This window comes from Nomia melanderi, chromosome 11 (genome assembly GCF_051020985.1).
Source record: "Nomia melanderi isolate GNS246 chromosome 11, iyNomMela1, whole genome shotgun sequence".
In the NCBI taxonomy this organism is placed as follows: Eukaryota; Metazoa; Arthropoda; class Insecta; order Hymenoptera; family Halictidae; genus Nomia; species Nomia melanderi.
Window position 1 is genome coordinate 14,477,337 of NC_135009.1, and position 20,386 is coordinate 14,497,722.

At 38.6% G+C, this 20,386-nt stretch overlaps 1 protein-coding gene across 10 annotated transcripts; it reads right to left on the reverse strand.

The window, feature by feature from the left end:
• Positions 1 to 72: 72 nt before the first annotated feature.
• On the reverse strand, positions 73 to 20,199 carry CLIP-190 (Cytoplasmic linker protein 190). 10 transcript variants are annotated; one of them, XM_031988591.2, is made up of 23 exons: positions 19,807 to 20,198; positions 19,020 to 19,161; positions 12,984 to 13,052; positions 12,427 to 12,567; positions 11,747 to 11,899; positions 11,022 to 11,216; positions 9,999 to 10,200; positions 9,447 to 9,666; positions 8,527 to 8,571; positions 7,389 to 7,529; positions 7,154 to 7,318; positions 6,516 to 6,536; positions 5,490 to 5,667; positions 4,745 to 5,407; positions 4,554 to 4,672; positions 4,183 to 4,495; positions 3,942 to 4,093; positions 2,221 to 3,866; positions 2,050 to 2,140; positions 1,940 to 1,970; positions 1,688 to 1,862; positions 1,434 to 1,612; positions 73 to 1,170 (listed from the first exon to the last, which is right to left on the reverse strand). In XM_031988591.2, the coding sequence occupies exons 2-23, from the start codon at positions 19,129 to 19,131 to the stop codon at positions 1,124 to 1,126; spliced, it is 5,058 nt and encodes a 1,685-aa protein (XP_031844451.1). In that variant the 5' UTR covers positions 19,132 to 19,161; positions 19,807 to 20,198; the 3' UTR covers positions 73 to 1,123. The 10 variants fall into 10 exon arrangements, with proteins under 10 accessions (XP_031844451.1, XP_031844452.1, XP_031844454.1 ...); XM_031988592.2 differs by lacking the exon at positions 6,516 to 6,536 and having other exon boundaries at positions 19,807 to 20,199; XM_031988594.2 differs by lacking the exon at positions 12,984 to 13,052.
• Positions 20,200 to 20,386: the final 187 nt, after the last annotated feature.

Here is a 20,386-nt window from a genome sequence, read left to right on the forward strand (position 1 = left end):
TTATTGTTATTGGAACATTAAAGTTTTTCTGATACCTCTACATACTATTTGACTTTATCAAAAATATTATAATCAGTCTATTACAATTTTATTTCTCTTAACTACAAGCATATTACTAGTTCATCAAATGTACATTTTGAAGATGAGAGTATGTAAGTGAACATTGTTAACCCTGCATTAAGGCTTAAAGTAGAAAGGCAAGAGAATGACAAGTGATAGTAGTACAATTTTACTGATTAATTTTTGTACGGTCACTTATAGTGATAATAAAGCATAACAAACACACAACGAAAGCGCTTACTTTCGTTACATTGGACGTACAAACAGTTTCAGAAGAAATGTACTACTAATTCGAAGAGATAAGTTTTCAAAGACAGTCTGAGAAACATTTTAGTCTAGTACTAACGATTCGAGCACAGTTCATTAAGTAAAGGAACTATCACTGAATGTGTCATGTTTCTAAACGCCCAATAAATATTAAATAGATGTACAGGTCGGTATAAATATTATGTACATAATTACATTTGACTGTTGCAAGTCGGTATGCGGTTAACATTTCATTATGCACGCGTCGACCAAAATATGCTTCCTTATAAATTGTTCTATAATTTATCTAACAGTGTATCCTATCAAACTCAGTTATGATCTATAATTGAAGTTCATTGCTTTGTACTTTCGTAATTATATGGAAATAGAACAAACATAAAACATTTCAATTGGAAAACGTTCTTGTGGAAGATATAGAATACAAGTCATTAGAAAAAGGATACCCAGTTATAACATTAAATATTTGAGAAGACATTATATTCTTTGAATGGAAGTTTTGTTTTATATAGTTTTTTTGATTATATTCTTAAACAGCAAAATATGATAGACATCCTTTATCTCATGACTTACACTATATTCCGAACTATGAGCTTAACAGGAGGAATACAGGTATCCATCAAATCATTGAAATCTCTGAAAGGATACATACATCCTATGCAGGAAGACATATAAACAACGGTAGCATTTCAGTTTTTTTATACAAAAATATACTCTGTAAAATTTCAACAGGTCTTTCTTTCGCGTATAGGATTTGTTTGTCAAGCAATGAAACGGGTATACAAACAATAACACGCTGTTAAAACGTCTCGGCATCATCGCAATCACGAGTATCGTGTCCAAACACTGTAAAACAATTAAATGATATTATGAATGGTACTGAACAGAGATAGAAAGGTGTTAGACTGGTTAATCTGAGAAAAATAATTGTGCCATGAAAGCAATTTAATACAGTAAAAATTGTTAGTTTGTATAAAAATATCTTGGTGATCGTAGAACTTTTTTTGTGGGAAATTTCAGTCGTTTATTCTTCCTTTGAGGGGAAAGAATATTGTAAACGGATGCAATTAGAAATCCAATTCGTACAATTTTGAACAATGAATTCTTACTTTCACAGTTTTCGCAGTACGGTCTTTCCACCGGGACTTTCTTGGGAGATTTTACTACTTTCTCTGTTTCTAGGAAGTCTTGAGCTTGACGTGGGCAATCTTCTGTTTCATGTAAATCGAACTGATCGCAAATATCACAGAACATACGCGGTGCAGCCATACGTTTGTCTAATGTGCTTCTAAAACAATAAGTAATTAATGCGTAACGAATTTATAACTGAAAAGAATAACGGAAAAATTAAAATTTCACAAACTGGGTGTACTCGTCAGCTTCGTTAGCAGGCACTCCCATTTCAAGAACCTCAACCTTACACATTAAAGCTTCATTTTTACGTTGCATATCTACGATTACAGAATTTAAGAAATTTATTTGACTTTTCGCGCTCTCATTTTCCTCTTTTAACTTCAAGATATCAATATCCTGATCAACTGAAAAAACAGTAACACATTAAAATACAGTTAAAAACTAATGAAATGTTGTAATTGATTAACACTAAAAGTTTTACCTATATGTTGTTTCATATCGCCACCACCTACCTGGAGTTTAAATAAATTATGTTACATTAATTACATGAAGTGTCGTAAGTTTGAATATCATTATTATATAAGAACTTACATCGTAATTATTTTTCATGTTTTCACGAGTCAGTTTCAATTGATTCGTCGCTTCTGTCCACTTGGCGGTAATTTGTTTATTCTCCCGTTCCCTAAAAAATATTGGAAAAGTATATTCAATATTGTTTCTTAAGAATATTTAAAAGGTTGTTACAATTCCTTGTGCACTTACAAGTTACTTTGTGCTTCTTTCAATTGTGCGGATTCTGAAGACATACAGTTTAATTTCTCCATCAAATTTTGCATATTCTTTTCAGTTTCTTTTTCTTTATTTTTTACAGCATTTGCTAAAATTTCGATCTTCTGTTCTCGTTCTTTCAATAATTTTTCAAGCGATTCTTTACTATTAATTAAGATTCCATTTTCTTTACTTATTTCGTCCAGTTTATTTTGTATCAATTTAACTTCTTCATTTCTTGATTGTTCATATGTTTTTAACTTCTCCATCTGTGAACTTTCTAAAGCTTTGATTTGTGCTGCCAATTTACTTATCGATGCTTCTTTATTATTCAAGTCGCTAACGTGTTTATCTATCAGACTTTCAAGCGAGGCCTGTTTTCGCTCCAATTCAGAATTCTTCTGAAGTACATTTTCAAGTTCAGTCTGTTTAGATTTGACTTCAGACTCTAATGTATTTTGTAATTTTATCACAGATTCATCTTTGGCGTTTTCTAATTCTTTTATCGTACCCTTTACTTCTTGGAGGGATCGGACATTTAGATTTAATTCGTCTTTCACAGTCTTCAATTCTGATTCCAAAGTGTTTATATTAGCTTCCAAAGAAATCTTTGTTTGCGTAATATCTTTGACTTCATTCTCTTTCGTTGAAAGTGCTTCTTGCATTTTTTTCACTTCTGCTATATTACTAGATTGTTCTTCTTTCATTACCTTAATGATTTCATTTAGTTTACAAATTTCTGCTTCAGTCTGTTGAGCTGTCTGTCCCATCTTAACAAGAGCATCCTCTTTAACCTTAATAGTCTCCGTCGCATTATTTAATTTGTCTTTCAGTTCTTTAATTTCATTAGACATTACATCTAAAGAGTTTGTAAGATTTTTATCAGTGGTTTCTTTATTTTCTGTTAAAACTTCATTTGTTTTTTGTAATTCCGTGTACTTATTCTGAATTTCTTGAAGATTAGAGTCCTTTTCAGATATTAAGGATTCTAATTTCGTACGAGTTTCTACTTCAGCCGCCAATTTCTCAGTTAACTCTTCTATAGACCAACGATTAGCACTTTGATCTGCTTCCAATTTAGTTTTCAGTTTTTGCAATGTTTTCATTTCTTCTTGAGAAGCAACTAATTCTGCCTGCAAGTCAACAATTTGTTTTTGCAAAGTAGATGTTTCCTCTTTGTGCAAATGTTGCAATGTGTCATATTGCTTTTGCACATTAAGGATTTCCTCTTTACTATTCTTTAATTCGTTCTCAAAATTAAGCGCTTCTTGTAATTTTTCGTTAAGATTATTTTTGATTTGATCATTTTCATTGACAATTTTCTTCAAATCATTATTTTCTGTTTCAAAATGTTTTATTTTATCTAACAATTCGGATTTCAGTTTCTCCTCTTGCTGCAATTGAGACTTATAATTTTCTACTTCTGCATGCTGTTCCTGAATTACTATATTTGTTTTACTCAATTCCTGTTCCATGTTACTCAATTTTCCTTCCAACGATTTCACTGCACTTTCACTTGCAAATGATTTATCCTTTAATTCATCAAGCTCCTTTTCTTTCATGCGCAAATCCTCATTGTATTTCATAAGCTGTTCAGAGGAATCAGCAGAACTGCTTATTAGATTTGCGATGTCAGTCTCCTAAATAAAACATAAACGATTATAATATACGCTTTAAAGCGTCTGTATCATAAGACTTCGAAAATGATGACAAACCAATTTTTCTTTTTGAGCTGTGACTTGTGATATCTTATTCTCTGCGCCTGCCACCTGTTGATTCAATTTTTCTACATTGGTTTCAAATACGCGAAGCTCACTCTCCAAATTTGTTTTAGTTTGCTCGGACAATGTAAGAGCATCCTGTAATTCTAAAATAAAAAAATTAATAATACTAAAGTATGAAAAAATGAAGACAATTTGACAACGTATCTGAGTTGCATAATGAGATATAACATACCAGAAGTTTTCTCTTTAAGGTTTTTAATTTCTTCATCTTTACTGGCGAGAATTAATTTTAGTTCCATTATATCTTGTTCTAATTTACCAAGCAATAAAGCTTTTTGTGATATATCTATATTTGCTTCATTAATACACTTTGACTGCTCTTCAATTTGGCATTGATAACGTTTAATCAATTCTTCCATCTCAGCTGCATTTGCAGAACGGAGTTCCAATAATTCTTTTTCTTTTACCTTCAATTCTTCATGCAATTTCTTCAACTGCTCAGAAGAATTTGCTTCTGTAGCCATCAAAGATGCAATGTCTTGTTCCTAAATTAACGAAATATTTAGTCCTAACGAAGTTAATGTCTATAAAAGATACACTTACTAATTTTTGCTTTTCTTGGACTATCTTGAAACCATCCTCAGCTTTTGATTGATACTCTTGTATTTGTTTGGAAAGTGCAACGTTCATCTCCTCCATTAATTTAAGTTTCTCGGTCAATTCTGTAAGATGAAATTGTGTAGAAAATGAAGTGTAATTATTTGTTAAACATCTTTTCATTTACATAAACATACCATTGAGTTTCTGTAGGGCAACGCTCAATTCTTCATCCTTCTTTTTATTCAGAGCAGTCAGTTCACTCGTCAACTTCTCAGTTTCAGATAAATTCTGATCAAGCTGCATAGACACTTCCTTGATCTTGGAATCTTTAATATTCAACTGTTCGTTGAAGGATTCTGAAAGTTCATTAATCTGTTTAATGTTCTGTGCCTTAAGAGTCTCCAAAGCTATATTTTGTGTTTCCAATTGTTTTTTCGATTCGATTTCCAATTCCTCTGTCTTTGCTTTTAATAGAGTCTCTTTCTCCTCGATGATCTTCTCATATTTAGATGTTATTAATTCTATTTCATTTACACTTTCTTGTTTATTCTTCTCCACCATTTCTTTAGCTTGCTGTAACTCTCCCTTCAAAGTATTTGTACTATTTTCGAACTCCTTTTTCATGGATTCTATGAACGTAGCATTCTCCTGCAACTCTCTCGTCAGCCTTTCCAATTCGATCCTTAAACTTGACGCTGACTCTTTCTGCGCGGTACTGTCTTTTTGGTTTTCGTTTAATTTGGCTTCTAATTCTCTTACTTGCGCTACGCACTGTTCTACAAGAATAGTTTTCTCTTGCACTTCTCTTTCGAGACTCGTTTTCGTTTCTTCCAGACATTTGTTTTGGTTTTGTAATTCTGCGATGATTTGAAATTACATCAAAACAAGTTTCCAGTTGTAATTAAGTTACTATGAAATTGAGAGACCCATAATAACTACCTTCCAAGTGGTGTTTATTCTGAGCAGCGCTGGAGACCTCGTTGCGAAGTCGTGCCAGTTCTTCTTCAGTTTCGAACAATTTAATGTTATCTTGTTCGAGCTGAGCTGCCCGTTCCCTTTCCTCAGCCAACTGCTTTTCAAGATCTTTGATCCTGTTTTCATTTACAGTATTTATCACCTAACGACAAACATGCTTATTTAGTACCCAAATTAGATCGACTCGCACATAGATCAACTAACATAAAGCGCATCAAGATATACAAGAGCACTGTTTACTGTGTTGACAGAATTACTTATGAATGAGTAGATTATGTGAGAGGCAACAATTTAATAAAGTACAAAAGTGAAAGTTCTTGATATACCTTTGGACAAGTGTACTTGAAATATTATTCGATTCTTCTATGCAACGATTTACAACAATGTATAACATGAATCAATTAGAATAAATACAAATTGAAAATAATATTTCGAACAGAATATATAATAAATAAATATATAAATAAATAAACAAGCTGCGTCAGTCTTTGAATTTTTCGCCCGTGAATTCAACAGATAAGTACGTACTAACAGTCGATTTATACGTAAAGCATAGATTCAGCGAGAAGAAAGCAATTACCGGTAACTTAACAATTATTTTGCAGTGCACCGCAAAGCATGTTAACCCCGCACCTCCCTAACGAATCTTACGTAACGTAAGAGTCTAAGCTTATTCGTAGTATGATACAATTCCTATTCTTTACATTAATAGTATTCTTTTGGTTTCTTAACGTATTCAACAAACATCGTACGGACTGTACAGTCCTGTTGTAAACAATATAGGTTCTGATACTTAATGTTAACCAACATCGAAACAATTAGTCGCGAAAGCATTGAGGAAGAAGAGGTACTGCGACATCACAGAGTTTTCTGACGAAATTGTGATGAAATGATAAATGATATGACTACAGTGACGATAAGAGAAGCGGTGCAGAAAAACAGCATCATCAACCCCTCCTCGGGCCCAAACGGCTGCCATGGGATACTCACACATTGTTCAGTTCTCTCTTTCTGAAAATAAACGATAAGTTTCTTGCGTTAACCCACAGCCTAGACAGAGACATTTTATGTACCGTATGCTGAATTAATATTTTTTTTTTTTTTTTCTTAATTCGAATACAGTTATAAGCGCAGCTTATACGTAGTTTCACGGAAACCCTTTACAGAAAACCCACCCGTCACCACTTTATTATGGGGAAGCTTCAAATTCTATTCTAACGAAAGCGTACTAATTTAGTCTTTAATTTCGAGTAATACTTGCGTTTCCTTATAGCTTCGCTAAGCAATCGTTACACGGATATTCAAAAGAAAACTAGGAAACGTAAATCCGATTAAAGAAAGTATAACCATAAGGAAAATGAAAATGCTTCGTTTAATACTTTGTAAACATTAAAGAGTCCCTTAATATCTGTTCGTCTTTCTTACAGATGTTAATACTTACCTCTCGTTTCATTATGCATTGACCGTTTTAACACATTGACCATTGCGAATAAAATGAATTTCTTTCTTAAAAGTGGTACTCTCATAGAAGTTCGAGCGCATATTAATTTGGCGATCAGTGTGTTAAACTGCATCATCATAATCTATGCTGCTATATCTGGAAGAAATGATATAATCAGAACCTATACCTGAATATCGTCCTTATTGACGGACTCTTCTTCAAAGCGAAACAATAGGTCTTCACATTTTCTTTTCTCTTCCTCTAATTGCAGCGCCAGTGCGTTCTTCTCCTCGAGTAACTTTAGGAAACCAGCTTCTGCTTCTGTAACTGTCTTTTGCATTTTCTCTCGGTACTGAAATTAATGTAACGCAGCTTTAATCATGCTGTCAAACGTATAATACACGAGAGGAAGCGACAGCTACCTGTTCATATTCTTGTTTTATCGAAAGGATAGATTGTTCCGCTTGATCCGCTTGATTTGCCGCTTTTGTAACACGTTCGCGTTCCGCATCTCTTTCTCTACGTAACATCTCTATCTCTTGTTGCTTCTCCTTCAAAGATTCCTAGAATGTTGCAGATGAATGTAAGAATGATTACGTGTTATCGTGCAGTTAACTAATTCTGTTTCTAAGGAATTCTAAAATACACTATGTCTCTTATATCCTAATTCCTACGAGACGTTTTCATGTCAGAATTTTTTAATATGGGATTTGGAAGAGCAGGAGATGCACTTACTGAAAGAATCAATATCGATTATGGTGTTACTTTCATTACATCGTTATATTTCGAAATTGTACATTTGAAATTGCTTCGATTGGATAGTGAAACGTTAACAGAACGTCAACATTGTCTTTAACGTGTCCTCTTATCAAATTGTGCATCTACATAGTCCTATGCATTATTCTCAGCTTACTCACGCTTGTTATTCTTGAACTTTTTGCGTTGTTAGAAACTGGTTTTTAATCGATACAAATGTCACAAGAAGTCAACGCGACGGGGAAATTTCAATTTGCATAAATATTGCTGAATAGATAAAGCAACATTGTGTTCAATTCAAGGTCTACAAAGATACAAAGCAAATGATCAAACTTAAGAGTTCACTGTAGTACACGTTTGATGACATTTAATAAAATGAAGTGACTACTTATTTATCTTAACAACAAAGAAAAGTTTTACTTCATGAGGTTGACTGTAATTGTTTAGCCAGCTATAAAAAAAATGATGTTTTAAAGTAGATGCTCACACCAATGGGAGCTGGATTATAGGGAGAGAGTGAAGGATGGACAGAGGATTTTATTAAAATCATGTACAAACATCAAAATGCTTTTCTAAGCTACTTATCTAAAACAAAACTAACAATTACATATCAATGTATTTGCTAATTATATAAACCGTATAACAGTTGGCTGTTGTATTGTAAATATTATGCTTAATATTCAACAACAAATCATCACAACACGTTTGTTAATCTACCGTCTATTCTAACAACTACATAAAGAACGCTTTGGGTGTCACAATCCTAACTGAAGATGGCAAATAAGTGTTAGAACAAGGTCTCACCTGCAGGGTAATTCGTGCAGGTGTTGCCATGCGCAAACCAGGCCTCTGGAATTGTGATGCAACAAAAAAAAATCGTATCATGCACAGCCAAATAATCAAGCTGCAACTCCTTTTGCCTTTGTCTACTTACATCTCGGCTAAATAAATACACTTGTGAAATAAAAAATATAATGATCTGGTAAACTCTAAGTACTAACAATACAATACTGTTAAACAGACAATTCTCGGGGTGTACCACAAAAAAAGATGTTAACATCACAAGACTAAACTCGACTGTTCAAAACTCGAGGAAAACACCGAGTAATTGTACAGACTTTGAACGAAATTTTGATCAGCTAAGCTCGAGTATCTATCACTCTATGAAACTGTTCAACAGAACAGAGCGCCTACAGCAACAAAAACAAAAACAACTGAAACATATACATACACATTAAGTTTAACAACAACACTATAAATCTAATCAACGTGAATAGCAAGCTAACAAAAGTTTTCATATTCATTCGCAAACACGTTTCAAACAGAACTTGATGAAATAGTTGCGAGCTTGCACGCTCAAGTCGGTAGAAACGTGTTTGCACAGTTGAATGTATCGCTATGCGAAGCAACTAGAGGATCAGTTGTTCCAACGATAGCTACCCTGAGTAAAGAAAGCTAGATGCATGGCGAATTGCAGATATTTATACAGAAAACATCCACAAACGTGAACTTTACAAATGTTCGCTACATTGACTTCAACATTAACAGTATTGACATTCATCCTAGACGGTAGGATGTTTTCTCCGATCGTCCAGAAACGTGATCCTCCAATTGCTGCGAGCAGAACATATTTAACTGTAGAAATAGTCAGTAGTCTGCACTCAGGACGGAAGATGCAAGCTGCGGTACAGGCCATTCCCTCATTCTGGCACCGTGAATCTTACCCTCGCTGTACTGACACCAGCCCTGGCAGCTGTGCTCGCCGTGCTGGCGATGCTTGACAATGAAACGAGCGACTCCCTCGAGCCGGTCTTCTTCAAAGACGAGTTCAGGGCGGCGCCGGTTGGTCTATGCACGATGCAGCTGGTCCTTTTGCTGGTTGGTGACCGGCTGACCTTGTGCGCGGGTGCGAACAAGCCATATTTAGGCCTACACTCAAAGTACCTGAAACAATGCTAAACCAGTTAGCAGTCGCACCAGAGGAAGGTCTAATAAACATTAACAGCTACACTATCACGCTATGATCTTACAGGTGAAACAACGCTTATCCGATTCACAATAGTATTACTATAATTCATTGCTTAATTGGTCAAAGAATTCTCTAATGGAGCATCTCAAGTCTACAACAAATGATCATAGTATACATCTATTCAAACAAGTTGCTTCAATTAACGTCGTAATCAAAGGAGGTCAAATCTACATCCTACGAGTCTCATTGACAATGTCTATCGAATTCGAACACGTTCTATACTATATTTTCCAGAGTCGATGCAGACCTCTTATCACCAACAGAGCCGTCGTTCTTTCCAACCGGCTCGTCAAGCTCCACGCCACACCATTCGCCTGGCGCGAACTCTGTGGCACCCACATACTTCAGGACGCCGGTCTTGCTGCCTTGGCTGGACGACACTATTACTCGCTCTCCTATCCTGACGTCTCTCTGCGACATCGTGGACGCCAGGCTCGTCGTGGACGCGTCTGTGTGACGAGTTACATGCATTACAGGCGTCTGTATTCCCCTATACTCTGGTCGAGGAATGTTGGACGTTCAAGGTCACCTCGCGGAGGTTCAACCATGACACATTCCGTCGCCGAGGCCTCATTCCCACCTGCTCCACAACTTTCTGAACGCACAACAAACGGGGGGACGAGATGAGAGTCGATGCGATGGTCGGGGCAAAGGAGCAGACAGTACAGTGGGGGGTGACTGCATGGTGACCTTGAACGACCAGCATCTTCAGACCCGAGTACGTGCGAGAGACGTGAAATCAACGTTGCGCAAAGTCGCTAACATCTACTCGGTACACTCTAGGTTTCTACGATTTTTATTTGTCGCGCAAAGAGGTGAGGAATCGGTGCGGATCCGATTTATTTACTAAGTAAAAAGAAGAACACAGTGTGAGCGGTTCGACTACATAGATAAACATCTAAGGACGCAACAGAGGTTTCTACTTGGCTAAGAGCGTGCGTATAGACTAAGAGGTACAGCTTGCTACATGTTAGGTCTACGTTTTACAATCATTCTAATGAGCGTGCGTACAGTGTGGCCCGAGCTGCTCTACTGTAGCGTGCGATTAGGCGATCAACGGTGCCGGGACGGTGACCCCTGGAAAGCCGGGACCCGTCGGATTTTGCAGCTCGCTACGAAGTGAACATCGTTTAATGGTGTAGGCGAGACTGCAAAATCCACGGGATCCGCTGGGAGGGGAACCTTCATCTTCCGGCGTTCACCGGGTTCGCAGCTTTCGAGATTCAAGCGGACTACGGACGGGGAGAGTATCTCTTGCACCGATCCTTACTTAACGAGGGACACATGGCTCTGCCGAGGCTGGTTTTCATGCTGTCCGGCGGCGTCGTCGGCGTCCTCTGCGTCGGCGACGTGATGCCAGCGTCGCTCAACGGCTCCCGCGTCAATCTGGTCAGGCGGGAGAATATCCCGCGTTTCGGCTCGCACTGGAAGTAACGGCAGCCTGCTACCGATCCGTCGTTCTTTCCTGAAGTTTATCACAAGCTTTATATAACATTCTCGAAACTGAATAATACATTGAATGCTTAACACTGGAACCACCGAACATTCAACCGTCTTTTGAAAGTTCCTTTGTTGAAGCTATTAAGGTGTTATTAAGATTTCTATGGGCTTATATTTTAGTTTAGGTATTACTAGATCAGTAATTATTGAAGTTATGAAAGAAGAACTGCAGAATAGATCATTCTGATCCACAAGTTCTAATGTTAAATAATAGAGAATAAGGGAACTATGTTTTTGTTTGCAACTCAGTATTACAAACGTGAAAGCTTGATCTCGATAAATATCGACATTCGTCCGTAAAGGCTTAAGAGTCTTCGTAAACTTCCGATAAACGCTGATCTCGCAGCTAACGCGTTGACCCGTTAACCGGGGAGGCAAAGATAACTCGGAAAAAGAAAAACGGTCGAGATTATCGTGGCGCTTAACGTGTTAACGTATCATTGAAAATTATCCGATTGACAGGTCAAGGGTTGTTCGATAGGGAATGAGTCTTACCGATAGGTTCATCGAGGACCACTCCAGCCCAATCTCCCGGCGCAAACTGGGTCTCCCCGATGTAAGCGATCGCGCCAGGTTTCGTACCGCCGACCCATACTCGATCTCCTATTATAAAGCTGTCGGTGTCCTCTGTCAGGACGACACTAGTATCTGTCCGACAACAAATTTGTTTGATGAACTCGGGATTAACTTGGATTCCTTTATTATGATTAGGTATGTCTGATGGTGGCCGATCCAATCGGTTCTTATTTGAATCCTTAGTGAATTTTTATAGATCAATGTAAATTTTATAGAATGTAATTGCTTTGCGCGACTTATTGGTAGAAATATATTTTCTATAATAATAGTAGAAACGAATGAAAAATAATCGAAAACTCTGCTAAGTTTCATTGAATTTCGTACCGTATTTTTTCTTAGGAAATTACTGTATCGTTTTGATCGGATAGAAATTAGATTCTGTATAAAAATATTTGTGCCTGTATCAAGGACAACAAACGATTTCTATTAACGAACGTACAACAGTTGCGCGATTCCGAATACTCGGTGATTTCAACGCGTGGCGAGGCGATCTCGCCGCGCACGGAGTTCCAAAATGGCGGAGCGGGTCTTTAACGCGAAGTTCATAGTCAGCGACGAATTGTCACTGATACAGGTAAACGAAGGAGACCAAAAATTACTTTTTAAATGTTCCGCTGCTTTCGAAGGATATTCTATGACGTCGGTTTCGTGAATTTCGCCGATGGACTTGATACTAGAATGCTTTTGTCTGATTAAAAGTCTTCTCGGCATTTCTCCGTAAATATCTTCCTGGTCGAATACTATTGAAATAAATTAATACTCATTGCAATCATGCGACAATAGTGTTTCTTTATCGAAGCCAATGCATTCTCACAATCAGACACGTTCACGATAAGACGAACACATTGAACAAGCTTGACAATTTCTTCTGCTACTAACTACACAAGACGATTCACGGTTGCATTTATCATTCTTACGGAACGACGCGGAAATGTTCGTCTAATTGAGAAGAAATATATTTATATGAACATTAATTGCACGTTTGCGACAACGAAGAATCTAAGAAAAGCGACATTCATCGGATTTCATCGCAAATCCTTCTGAAATTATGAATTAATCTAATTCTCCCGAGAATCGTGTATATTTTTAATTATTGCCCGAACATTTCGCATCGTTTCGCGTTAGAGAATAGTAGAATAGTCGACGAAGCACCTACCTGATCCTCTGCGCAAGCCAGCCTCGCTTAATCGACGGCCATGCGTTTCCCAGAGATGTTCCATCTGGTCTGCGATCATGCAAAACAACGCAGAAACAATGCAAATCGTATCAAACAGAGCATGCTTTCGGAAAGGGCAAGCGTTTACATCGGTCCCTTCGATGCAACTGGTCGCCATGGAATCAAGGCAGACGTGTACAATAAACGTTTCACAAGGTAACATCGATTAAAGACGAATTATAAAACCATGTCACGCGTCGTGAACACAATATGCACCCAAATAATTACTCAAACAAATGACCAGACATTGGGAACTCTTTCTGTATGCCACAAGGGAAAATAATTCTACGTTCTCTTCATCTACACCATCCTTCCCACCGCTGTATATCAGAAATCTACATAAGTTTCGCAAGTCGATCAAATCAATATCTCCTCATTACAAGTAACGAATAATATTAATTACCCAATCTCAAAACAAATTTTATAATTTACATCCTTCTCTATTTTTAAACGTTCAACTGTAGAAATAGCAAGATACTTTCATTCCCTCTCGTTCCTTAATCTCAACGATTCTATCCGAAAATCGAAATCGTATTCAAATCTCCTCTTTTCGTAAAACAAAATCAAGGAAAAGCGTTTAGAAGCGCCAGTAAATTATCTCATAAGCAAGATCATCAGAATCTTAACATCTGTCTCATCCTCAGGATCAGTAGAACAACCTCGCAAAAGATCGATCGCCCGGTTCTAGGGCGTCCTGTAGATATTTTTTCGATCGGGGCTTGGTGCGCTGATTATCACCGGCGCATCGGCGCAGCAGGAAGTTAATTTCGTTCCTAAATGGGCAGTTATGTAAAGGAACGATTAAGAAGGCGTGTTCGCGTATGATTGATCGGCCTCGGAAATCGATCGCGATGTTTATTAACTGTCGCCGGGGCGAAGGAGAAATCATCGTTTCCCGTGATCCCCGATTCTGTCGGCGCGGGAGACACGCACCGATAAGCTGTGTCGGTTTTGATTCAATTACAACGCCGGCCGGGTGAATTATCTCGTCACCGGCGGCAGAAAAACCGAGAAAAATACTGCGATTCGAGATTTAATTAATTATACATGAGCAGACGTGGGCGAGACCGGCGGTAGTAGGTCGTTCGCGTGGGCGGCTGTTTCTGTTCGACGAGATCGAATCGCGATTAGAACACGCCGATCGAACTCCCGATTTCCTTTGGCGATCGATCGGAATTTTTTGGGAGCGCCCCGAATTTTATTTCGAGGAACGCGCACATTCTACGTACGATCACGAACGAAACGAAACTATTTCTGCAGTTGCGGAGGAATGGAGTCGCTCAGAAGCCGATTTTTTGATAATTTCTGATTTCTGTCAATTTTAAAGAAATATATAATATACTTTGTAGTTGTTCAAAGATCTACTCGTTTCTTCTATGTCAAAAAATCCTTTTATAGCCTCTGAATATGACTTGCATTCATTTCAAGCAATTACATTAATCTTATCAATTTCAACTATTTCAACGATTCAACTATCACGAAGCTCGAAGAACATCCAATCCACTCCTAAACTCTGACTTCTGTTATTACAACGTCGTTTAAAATCGACACGTTTATCGTAATCTATTCCAAGATACGACAGTTCGAATTTCCATAAGTGACTCCGAGGATTACCTCGAATATTCATTATGATCACACATCTACCTAACTGTTCATTGAAAACACTGGTCTACGCGAGAGATATAAGGCTCCGGTCTGCAATTGCTATATATAGGACGCACGGTGTACGAGTCACCATCGGAAGATTCGAAAAAGAGGATCGCCCGATTGGAAGTCGAACGATTAATGTTCCTTTTCGAATCTTTCTTGAACGGTGAGTCACACGCCGTTTACCCTGTAGATAGCGATTGAAAAATAGAAGCTCGCTCGTATTTAAAGATTCCCTGGTCGGATGGAGAAGGCACGCTTCGCGGGGAACGCGTCGACTGCCTATTGCGGGAAGTGTGTATCAGCGATCGGGCCAAAACAAACGTTGCGTAGTGTCAATCACCTTGACCGCTCGTAACGTGAGCCGTATACGCAGTCATACAATCCAGGATACTACGGGAGTCCCGTCTATAAACAAGGTTAATGGTGTAGAGTTATTCGATTACTACTGGCTCGAGCGCTTTGTTCCTGGAATCTAATCTAATGCCCGCCGGTAACGAGATCCGAATAATCTACGCTCTCCAGAATCGATTTTCATTCGGGCCGAACACACCGCGGCCAGACGATCCGTCGTTTCCTTCGCGGCAACGTGAGTCGGAGATGATTGACGGACACGGGAGAGTTGACACTAGATTTACGGGAATTTCTTTTGTATGTACCTATCTCTAGAGTCAATTTCACCTAACGAAGTCATACGTTTTCTTGGAGAAACATAACATATTATGCCGGCTAAATTTCAGCTGGAAACGCGAGCTGATTATATTGATCTATTTTTGAACGTCAATCAAACCAACGTTTGCGACTTACGAAAAAGAATGAGGAATTCGATTTTGTATCACATCTAACAATCACATATCTACAATATGTTAAGAACTAGATAATAATACACAGTGATATTATAAATGAAACTATGAGACGTACGGACAAAAGTCAGTACAAGTGGCAGAAAACAAATGTAAACGGTCTCTGTAAATTTCCTGACGAAGTTCTAAATATGTTAAGATTATTGTACACTTTATCGTTTCTAGAAGAGTACATGTTTATTCATGTAGTTTGTGGAAATTAGAATTTGAGGATATAGAATAATGTTTAAACGATTCAATGTCCGTCAAATTGACGGGCTCCGTAAATCCAGTGTTAACTCAGGAATCGGAGCTCCGATAACTGTTCTACACTGAGAACAGTCGCACGACGATTGATTAGGATCTCAATGCTAATTTGCGTACCCTATGCTGGATTCAAAGGAGGAAATTCCATTCTGGCAACGACGAAGTATGTACTCCAGACCGATTGGCAACTGATATTGCGATATAAAAAAGAATCCGATGAATTATAATTGGAAACGAAGATAAGAAGATTACAGACATTTAGATAAGACATACCCTTAACGTCCTCTGTGCATAATAAGAAATGTCAATGTATTTCGAGGATGTATTGATCTGTTCAAATCCTTCTGACAAAGTGAATTCTTGAGATGAAAGGGAGTTAAAAGAACTGCTACAATTCTGTGAAAAATCAATGTTCCGATTAAATTTGGAGAAATTTCTTAGGGCAGGCTAGAATGTTGTTCAAGGAAATAAGCGAGATTAGACAGTTTTCTTTGATCCTGTTACCAGAATGACCAGCGATCGCCGTAAGAGGATTAAGAGAGCGGCGCTAAGCGTTACGTCATCGGCGCCGTTCCACCGTTAATTGAAAATCATCGATCGAAGTGAGAACCGGTTGTCGACCGGCGAAGTTGCCCAAAATCCGTGAAATCCTAGAGCCGCGAGCTGCTTATCCCTCTATATTCAGACGCTGGTGTCACGTCGGTGTCGAACACTATCAGGACGATTGCGTCAGAACAAGAGATCGTCGCCTTAGGCGATCTCGATCTGCCAGAGGAATGCTAATACAGACCGCGACAAAAAAAAAAACTTGTAAACACGTGAATGATGTGCTTGGAACCGAGGGAACGCAGGCGGCTACTACGCCGAGGAATCCCGGGAATGCGGGGGAACCAATTCCAGAGATCCGTGGATTGAATCTTCGATCAGGAATGCTCGACAGGCAACTTGCATGTAGATCGAAGACTCGTCGGTTGCCAAGAATCGAACTAACTTGGACAGTTAAGACCGATCTACATAACACCGCAAGCATTAGGTCTAAATATCAAAGCAATGATTTAGCACAGTGAAATATTCGAATAACTTCCTAGTTCACAAAAAGGATAAAACAGTTAAAAAATAACGACACAAGCTGTAGGACAATTAGAGACTCGAATGGAGCTGTGAGCAAGAGAAGCTTCCAAGATAATTTGGAAGGCTACCCCTGTAATTTGGAACAATCCAGCGAATTCTTGGACGAGATCCAGCGAAGGTACTAAGGTATCAATGCAGAGCCCACAGACGCCACTTTCATTGATCTCCGCGACAATCGGGTCGTAGTGCAGATAATATCGAGTATCAGGAACGTATCCGTTTCCCCGTCAAGTCGAAAATTGACATCATTACCTTGGGGCTGGCGATCGCGTTGCGACACCCGAGACGGGGGCCTGGTCCGTTGGACACGGTGCTCCACCGAACGGGAACCGATCGGGAGCCGATCGGGAAGCGGGTGGCCGGCTCGCACAGGAATCGCGGGCGCCGCGGTGGCTCGAAAAGCCCTACCCGATAAGGGAAGCGTCCGGCACGTGGGAGGAAAGATGAAACGGCTGGATATCGAGCGTACAACAAACACGCCGGATTGCATAACCGGCGTGCGTCATCGCGGCGACGATGACTGCACCGCGTGAGGTGCACCGGCGTGCGTTCCGTCCCTTCCTCTGACCGTGCCGCCGCTCTTGGATGAACCAATAAGGCAAGATAGGTGCCCCCGATTCCCGGTGCCACGCGCTTTGTACGCGCGCCGCGTTTGTCTCCGAGGCCTTGCACCGCCGATGAATAATCGAGCCGATTTATCTTGAGATCCGGAGACGTCGGATCGAGATTAGAAATGAAGACTCTAGGGTCGGCCGACTCCGGTCGGCTCGGCGAAGAGAGGCGACTTTGTGAATGGGTTGCCGATCGTGAAACGAGATTGAGATTCTAGAGTCTCTGGAGACTCGAGCGCAATGGATGACCCAGGGTAATGAAGACATCTGGCTTCGGAGGTTCTTGCAAGTTAATCTAGAATGAAGCGTTGGATCAGACGTCTGAGGAAATAATTGAGTATGATTGTATATGAAAGTGAACTGAGTTAGTTAGAAGAGTTACTTACAAAGTGTTTCCTAGGGACATGAATTCCCAATGGACACCGATGGAATGTATTTCAATGATAATGGGGCAAAATGTGATTTCAGGTGTCATACTTCTAGGATCAGCAAGAAGTGTTTTCCATGGGGAAAGAATTGAGGATCCTTTTTATAAAGAGTGAATTTAATGATTGAAAGAAGAACTGAAGAGTTTAGACACCTGTTTAATCAGAAGAATTGTGTTATTGTTTAACCGGAGTGTTCTTGTTAGTAACTGTAGCTGCACGAGCACCAAAAGTTCACTGGATGATCCCGAGGTACCGTTTTTAGGGAACGAAGCGTTCGCGGTGGGACCGTTTGTTAGTGAAATGTGTATTTACCAGATCGCTCGTACGAGATCCGTTGCGGTGAGAGGTAGAAGAACGACTCGCGAGAAGTTCGCGGGCTCGCGCTTGTAAAAGCAACTCGTTCACGCTCGTCTCAGGGTCTGGTGGGCGTACTTGATCGCGTGGCGTGGGGAATTAGACGCGTCGAGTTTCGATCGAGCCCGACCCTTCATCTGTATCAGCTCACCGACAGTAATACAATCATTGGGCTTCAACTTAGGTCGCATTGTTTTCATTTTATTTACCTTAGTAACTTACACCCGTATTATTGTTTCCATTGGTTTCATATTAAATCGCATAAATTGCCACTTTACCAGAAATATTTTTAAGGATCTCTACTTCGGTACCTCCTGAACGCTTTAAAGGAATCATTCTACTGACCTGAGTAGATTTAATTATCGCCTAGAATTGATCCAAGGGTTATTAAATTAAAAAGGGGATACCTATGTTGACTAATATTTAATATGAAGATGCACTTAATTATGTCTTGGTATCTTATACAATAGCATCACTTTCTGGACACTGAAAATTTTTTAAATTAATGTATACTTCCTATAAGTGAGACATCATTCTGCCTAAAAAGTATCAGGGTGTCTATACGGTTTCTATATTCTGGCATATAAGGGTACACATTATAAAATTTAATTATACAAAGGATATACAATTACAATGGATTATTTCGAAGCATGCATATAGAATAAAATATGATAAATAATATTATTAAAAACTCACTCATTGCTGGCCTTGGTGGTGATGGTGGGACTGCTGGTCTTGGCGGCAGATTGCTGCATGGTCGACCAATTTTCGAAGGCGGTTTCAATCCTGATGGTTTTGGCTCACCCATCTTATGTATTTACTTATTGTTATGTAACCACTGAAACATGAAAGTGAAGAATTAGTAAAACTGGCGGAAAATTCAAAAATTACTAAAAAATATCATTTCAAAGTTTATAAATAAAACTTACACATTAATGAGACGATAAACCAACCATAATTGTACAGTAAAATAAACATTATAATAAATTGAATTATAAGGGAACTTTATAGCCTATACAAATCTCTGCTGTGTGTAATTTGGAAAATTCCATTAATGTACACTGATATAACTTAATTAAAACCAATCAGACAATTATTAGATAACAAATTCATATTCGTTCAATGTAATTTTTCTCTAGAAATCGATATTCGAACATCGATATTATTGTCAATATCGAATTCAAAACGTGCAACATGAATTGCTGATCGAAAAGTCGTTAGAACTTTTTAAACTGTTTCCAGAACCTGCATGACAGGTGTGCTTACGCGAACTACGCAAAAAGCACATTTATCGCTTGACATTCTCGCGTGATTACAAGAAAATATCTGTGTGCCTTTATAGTTGAAAATGAGACTGTTTCGAACACGAAACTCCTTTCCAAGCGGATATTATAACGTTGAAAAAAAATGTGAAATGGAAGAAAGGTTAACCTCCTCGAGTACAATGATCATCTTCGAAACGGTAATATAATAATATCCTTACCTTATTTAAACGTGACGTGATGCGTTCGCGCACAATCAATCAACATATTTCATCGACAATTAGTGGAACATCACTGACTTCACGAACCAGCACCGCGAAATATCCGCACCGATTCGCACAACGGTTAACGTAAAAGTGACAAGTCTTGGCGCCAGTAGCGCCGACACGGTCTACTTGCGAGTTAATTCATAATCTGTCGATTTTACCCTGGTTTCCCTGTTCTCTGACACGATTATTGCATCGATGTTACTTTTCCCTTCCGTTTCTCGCACTACTTTCAATAAGTATAAACAAAACCGTTATCCTTCGAATATGTGTACTTTTCAATCGTTTCTCTTTAAACGAACTTTTCACTCTTTTGCAAACGTGTTTTTGAAATAACGCTTCTAGTTTTATTTTTATCCATACTCTTTGAATCACCGCTGTTTAAATAATTTAATAAGACCACTTTTACTTTCATATGTTGCGAAATCAAAATATTTATTCGTCTTACATCAGTGAGATTGATTAACCTCAGAACAATTGACTTTTTATTTCTTGTTAATATGGAAAACGTTATTTCAAATAATATATCTCTTTC

Excerpts from the sequence above, each read along its gene's own strand:
- CLIP-190 (XM_031988591.2), bottom strand. The coding sequence starts at position 19,131 with ATGGGTGAGCCAAAACCATCAGGATTGAAACCGCCTTCGAAAATTGGT. Across the intron at positions 13,053-19,019 it reads ACCACCAAGGCCAGCAATGA|ACCAGATGGAACATCTCTGG; the intron begins GTGAGTTTTTAA and ends GCATGATCGCAG. Across the intron at positions 2,141-2,220 it reads AAAGAAGCACAAAGTAACTT|GGAACGGGAGAATAAACAAA; the intron begins GTAAGTGCACAA and ends AATATTTTTTAG.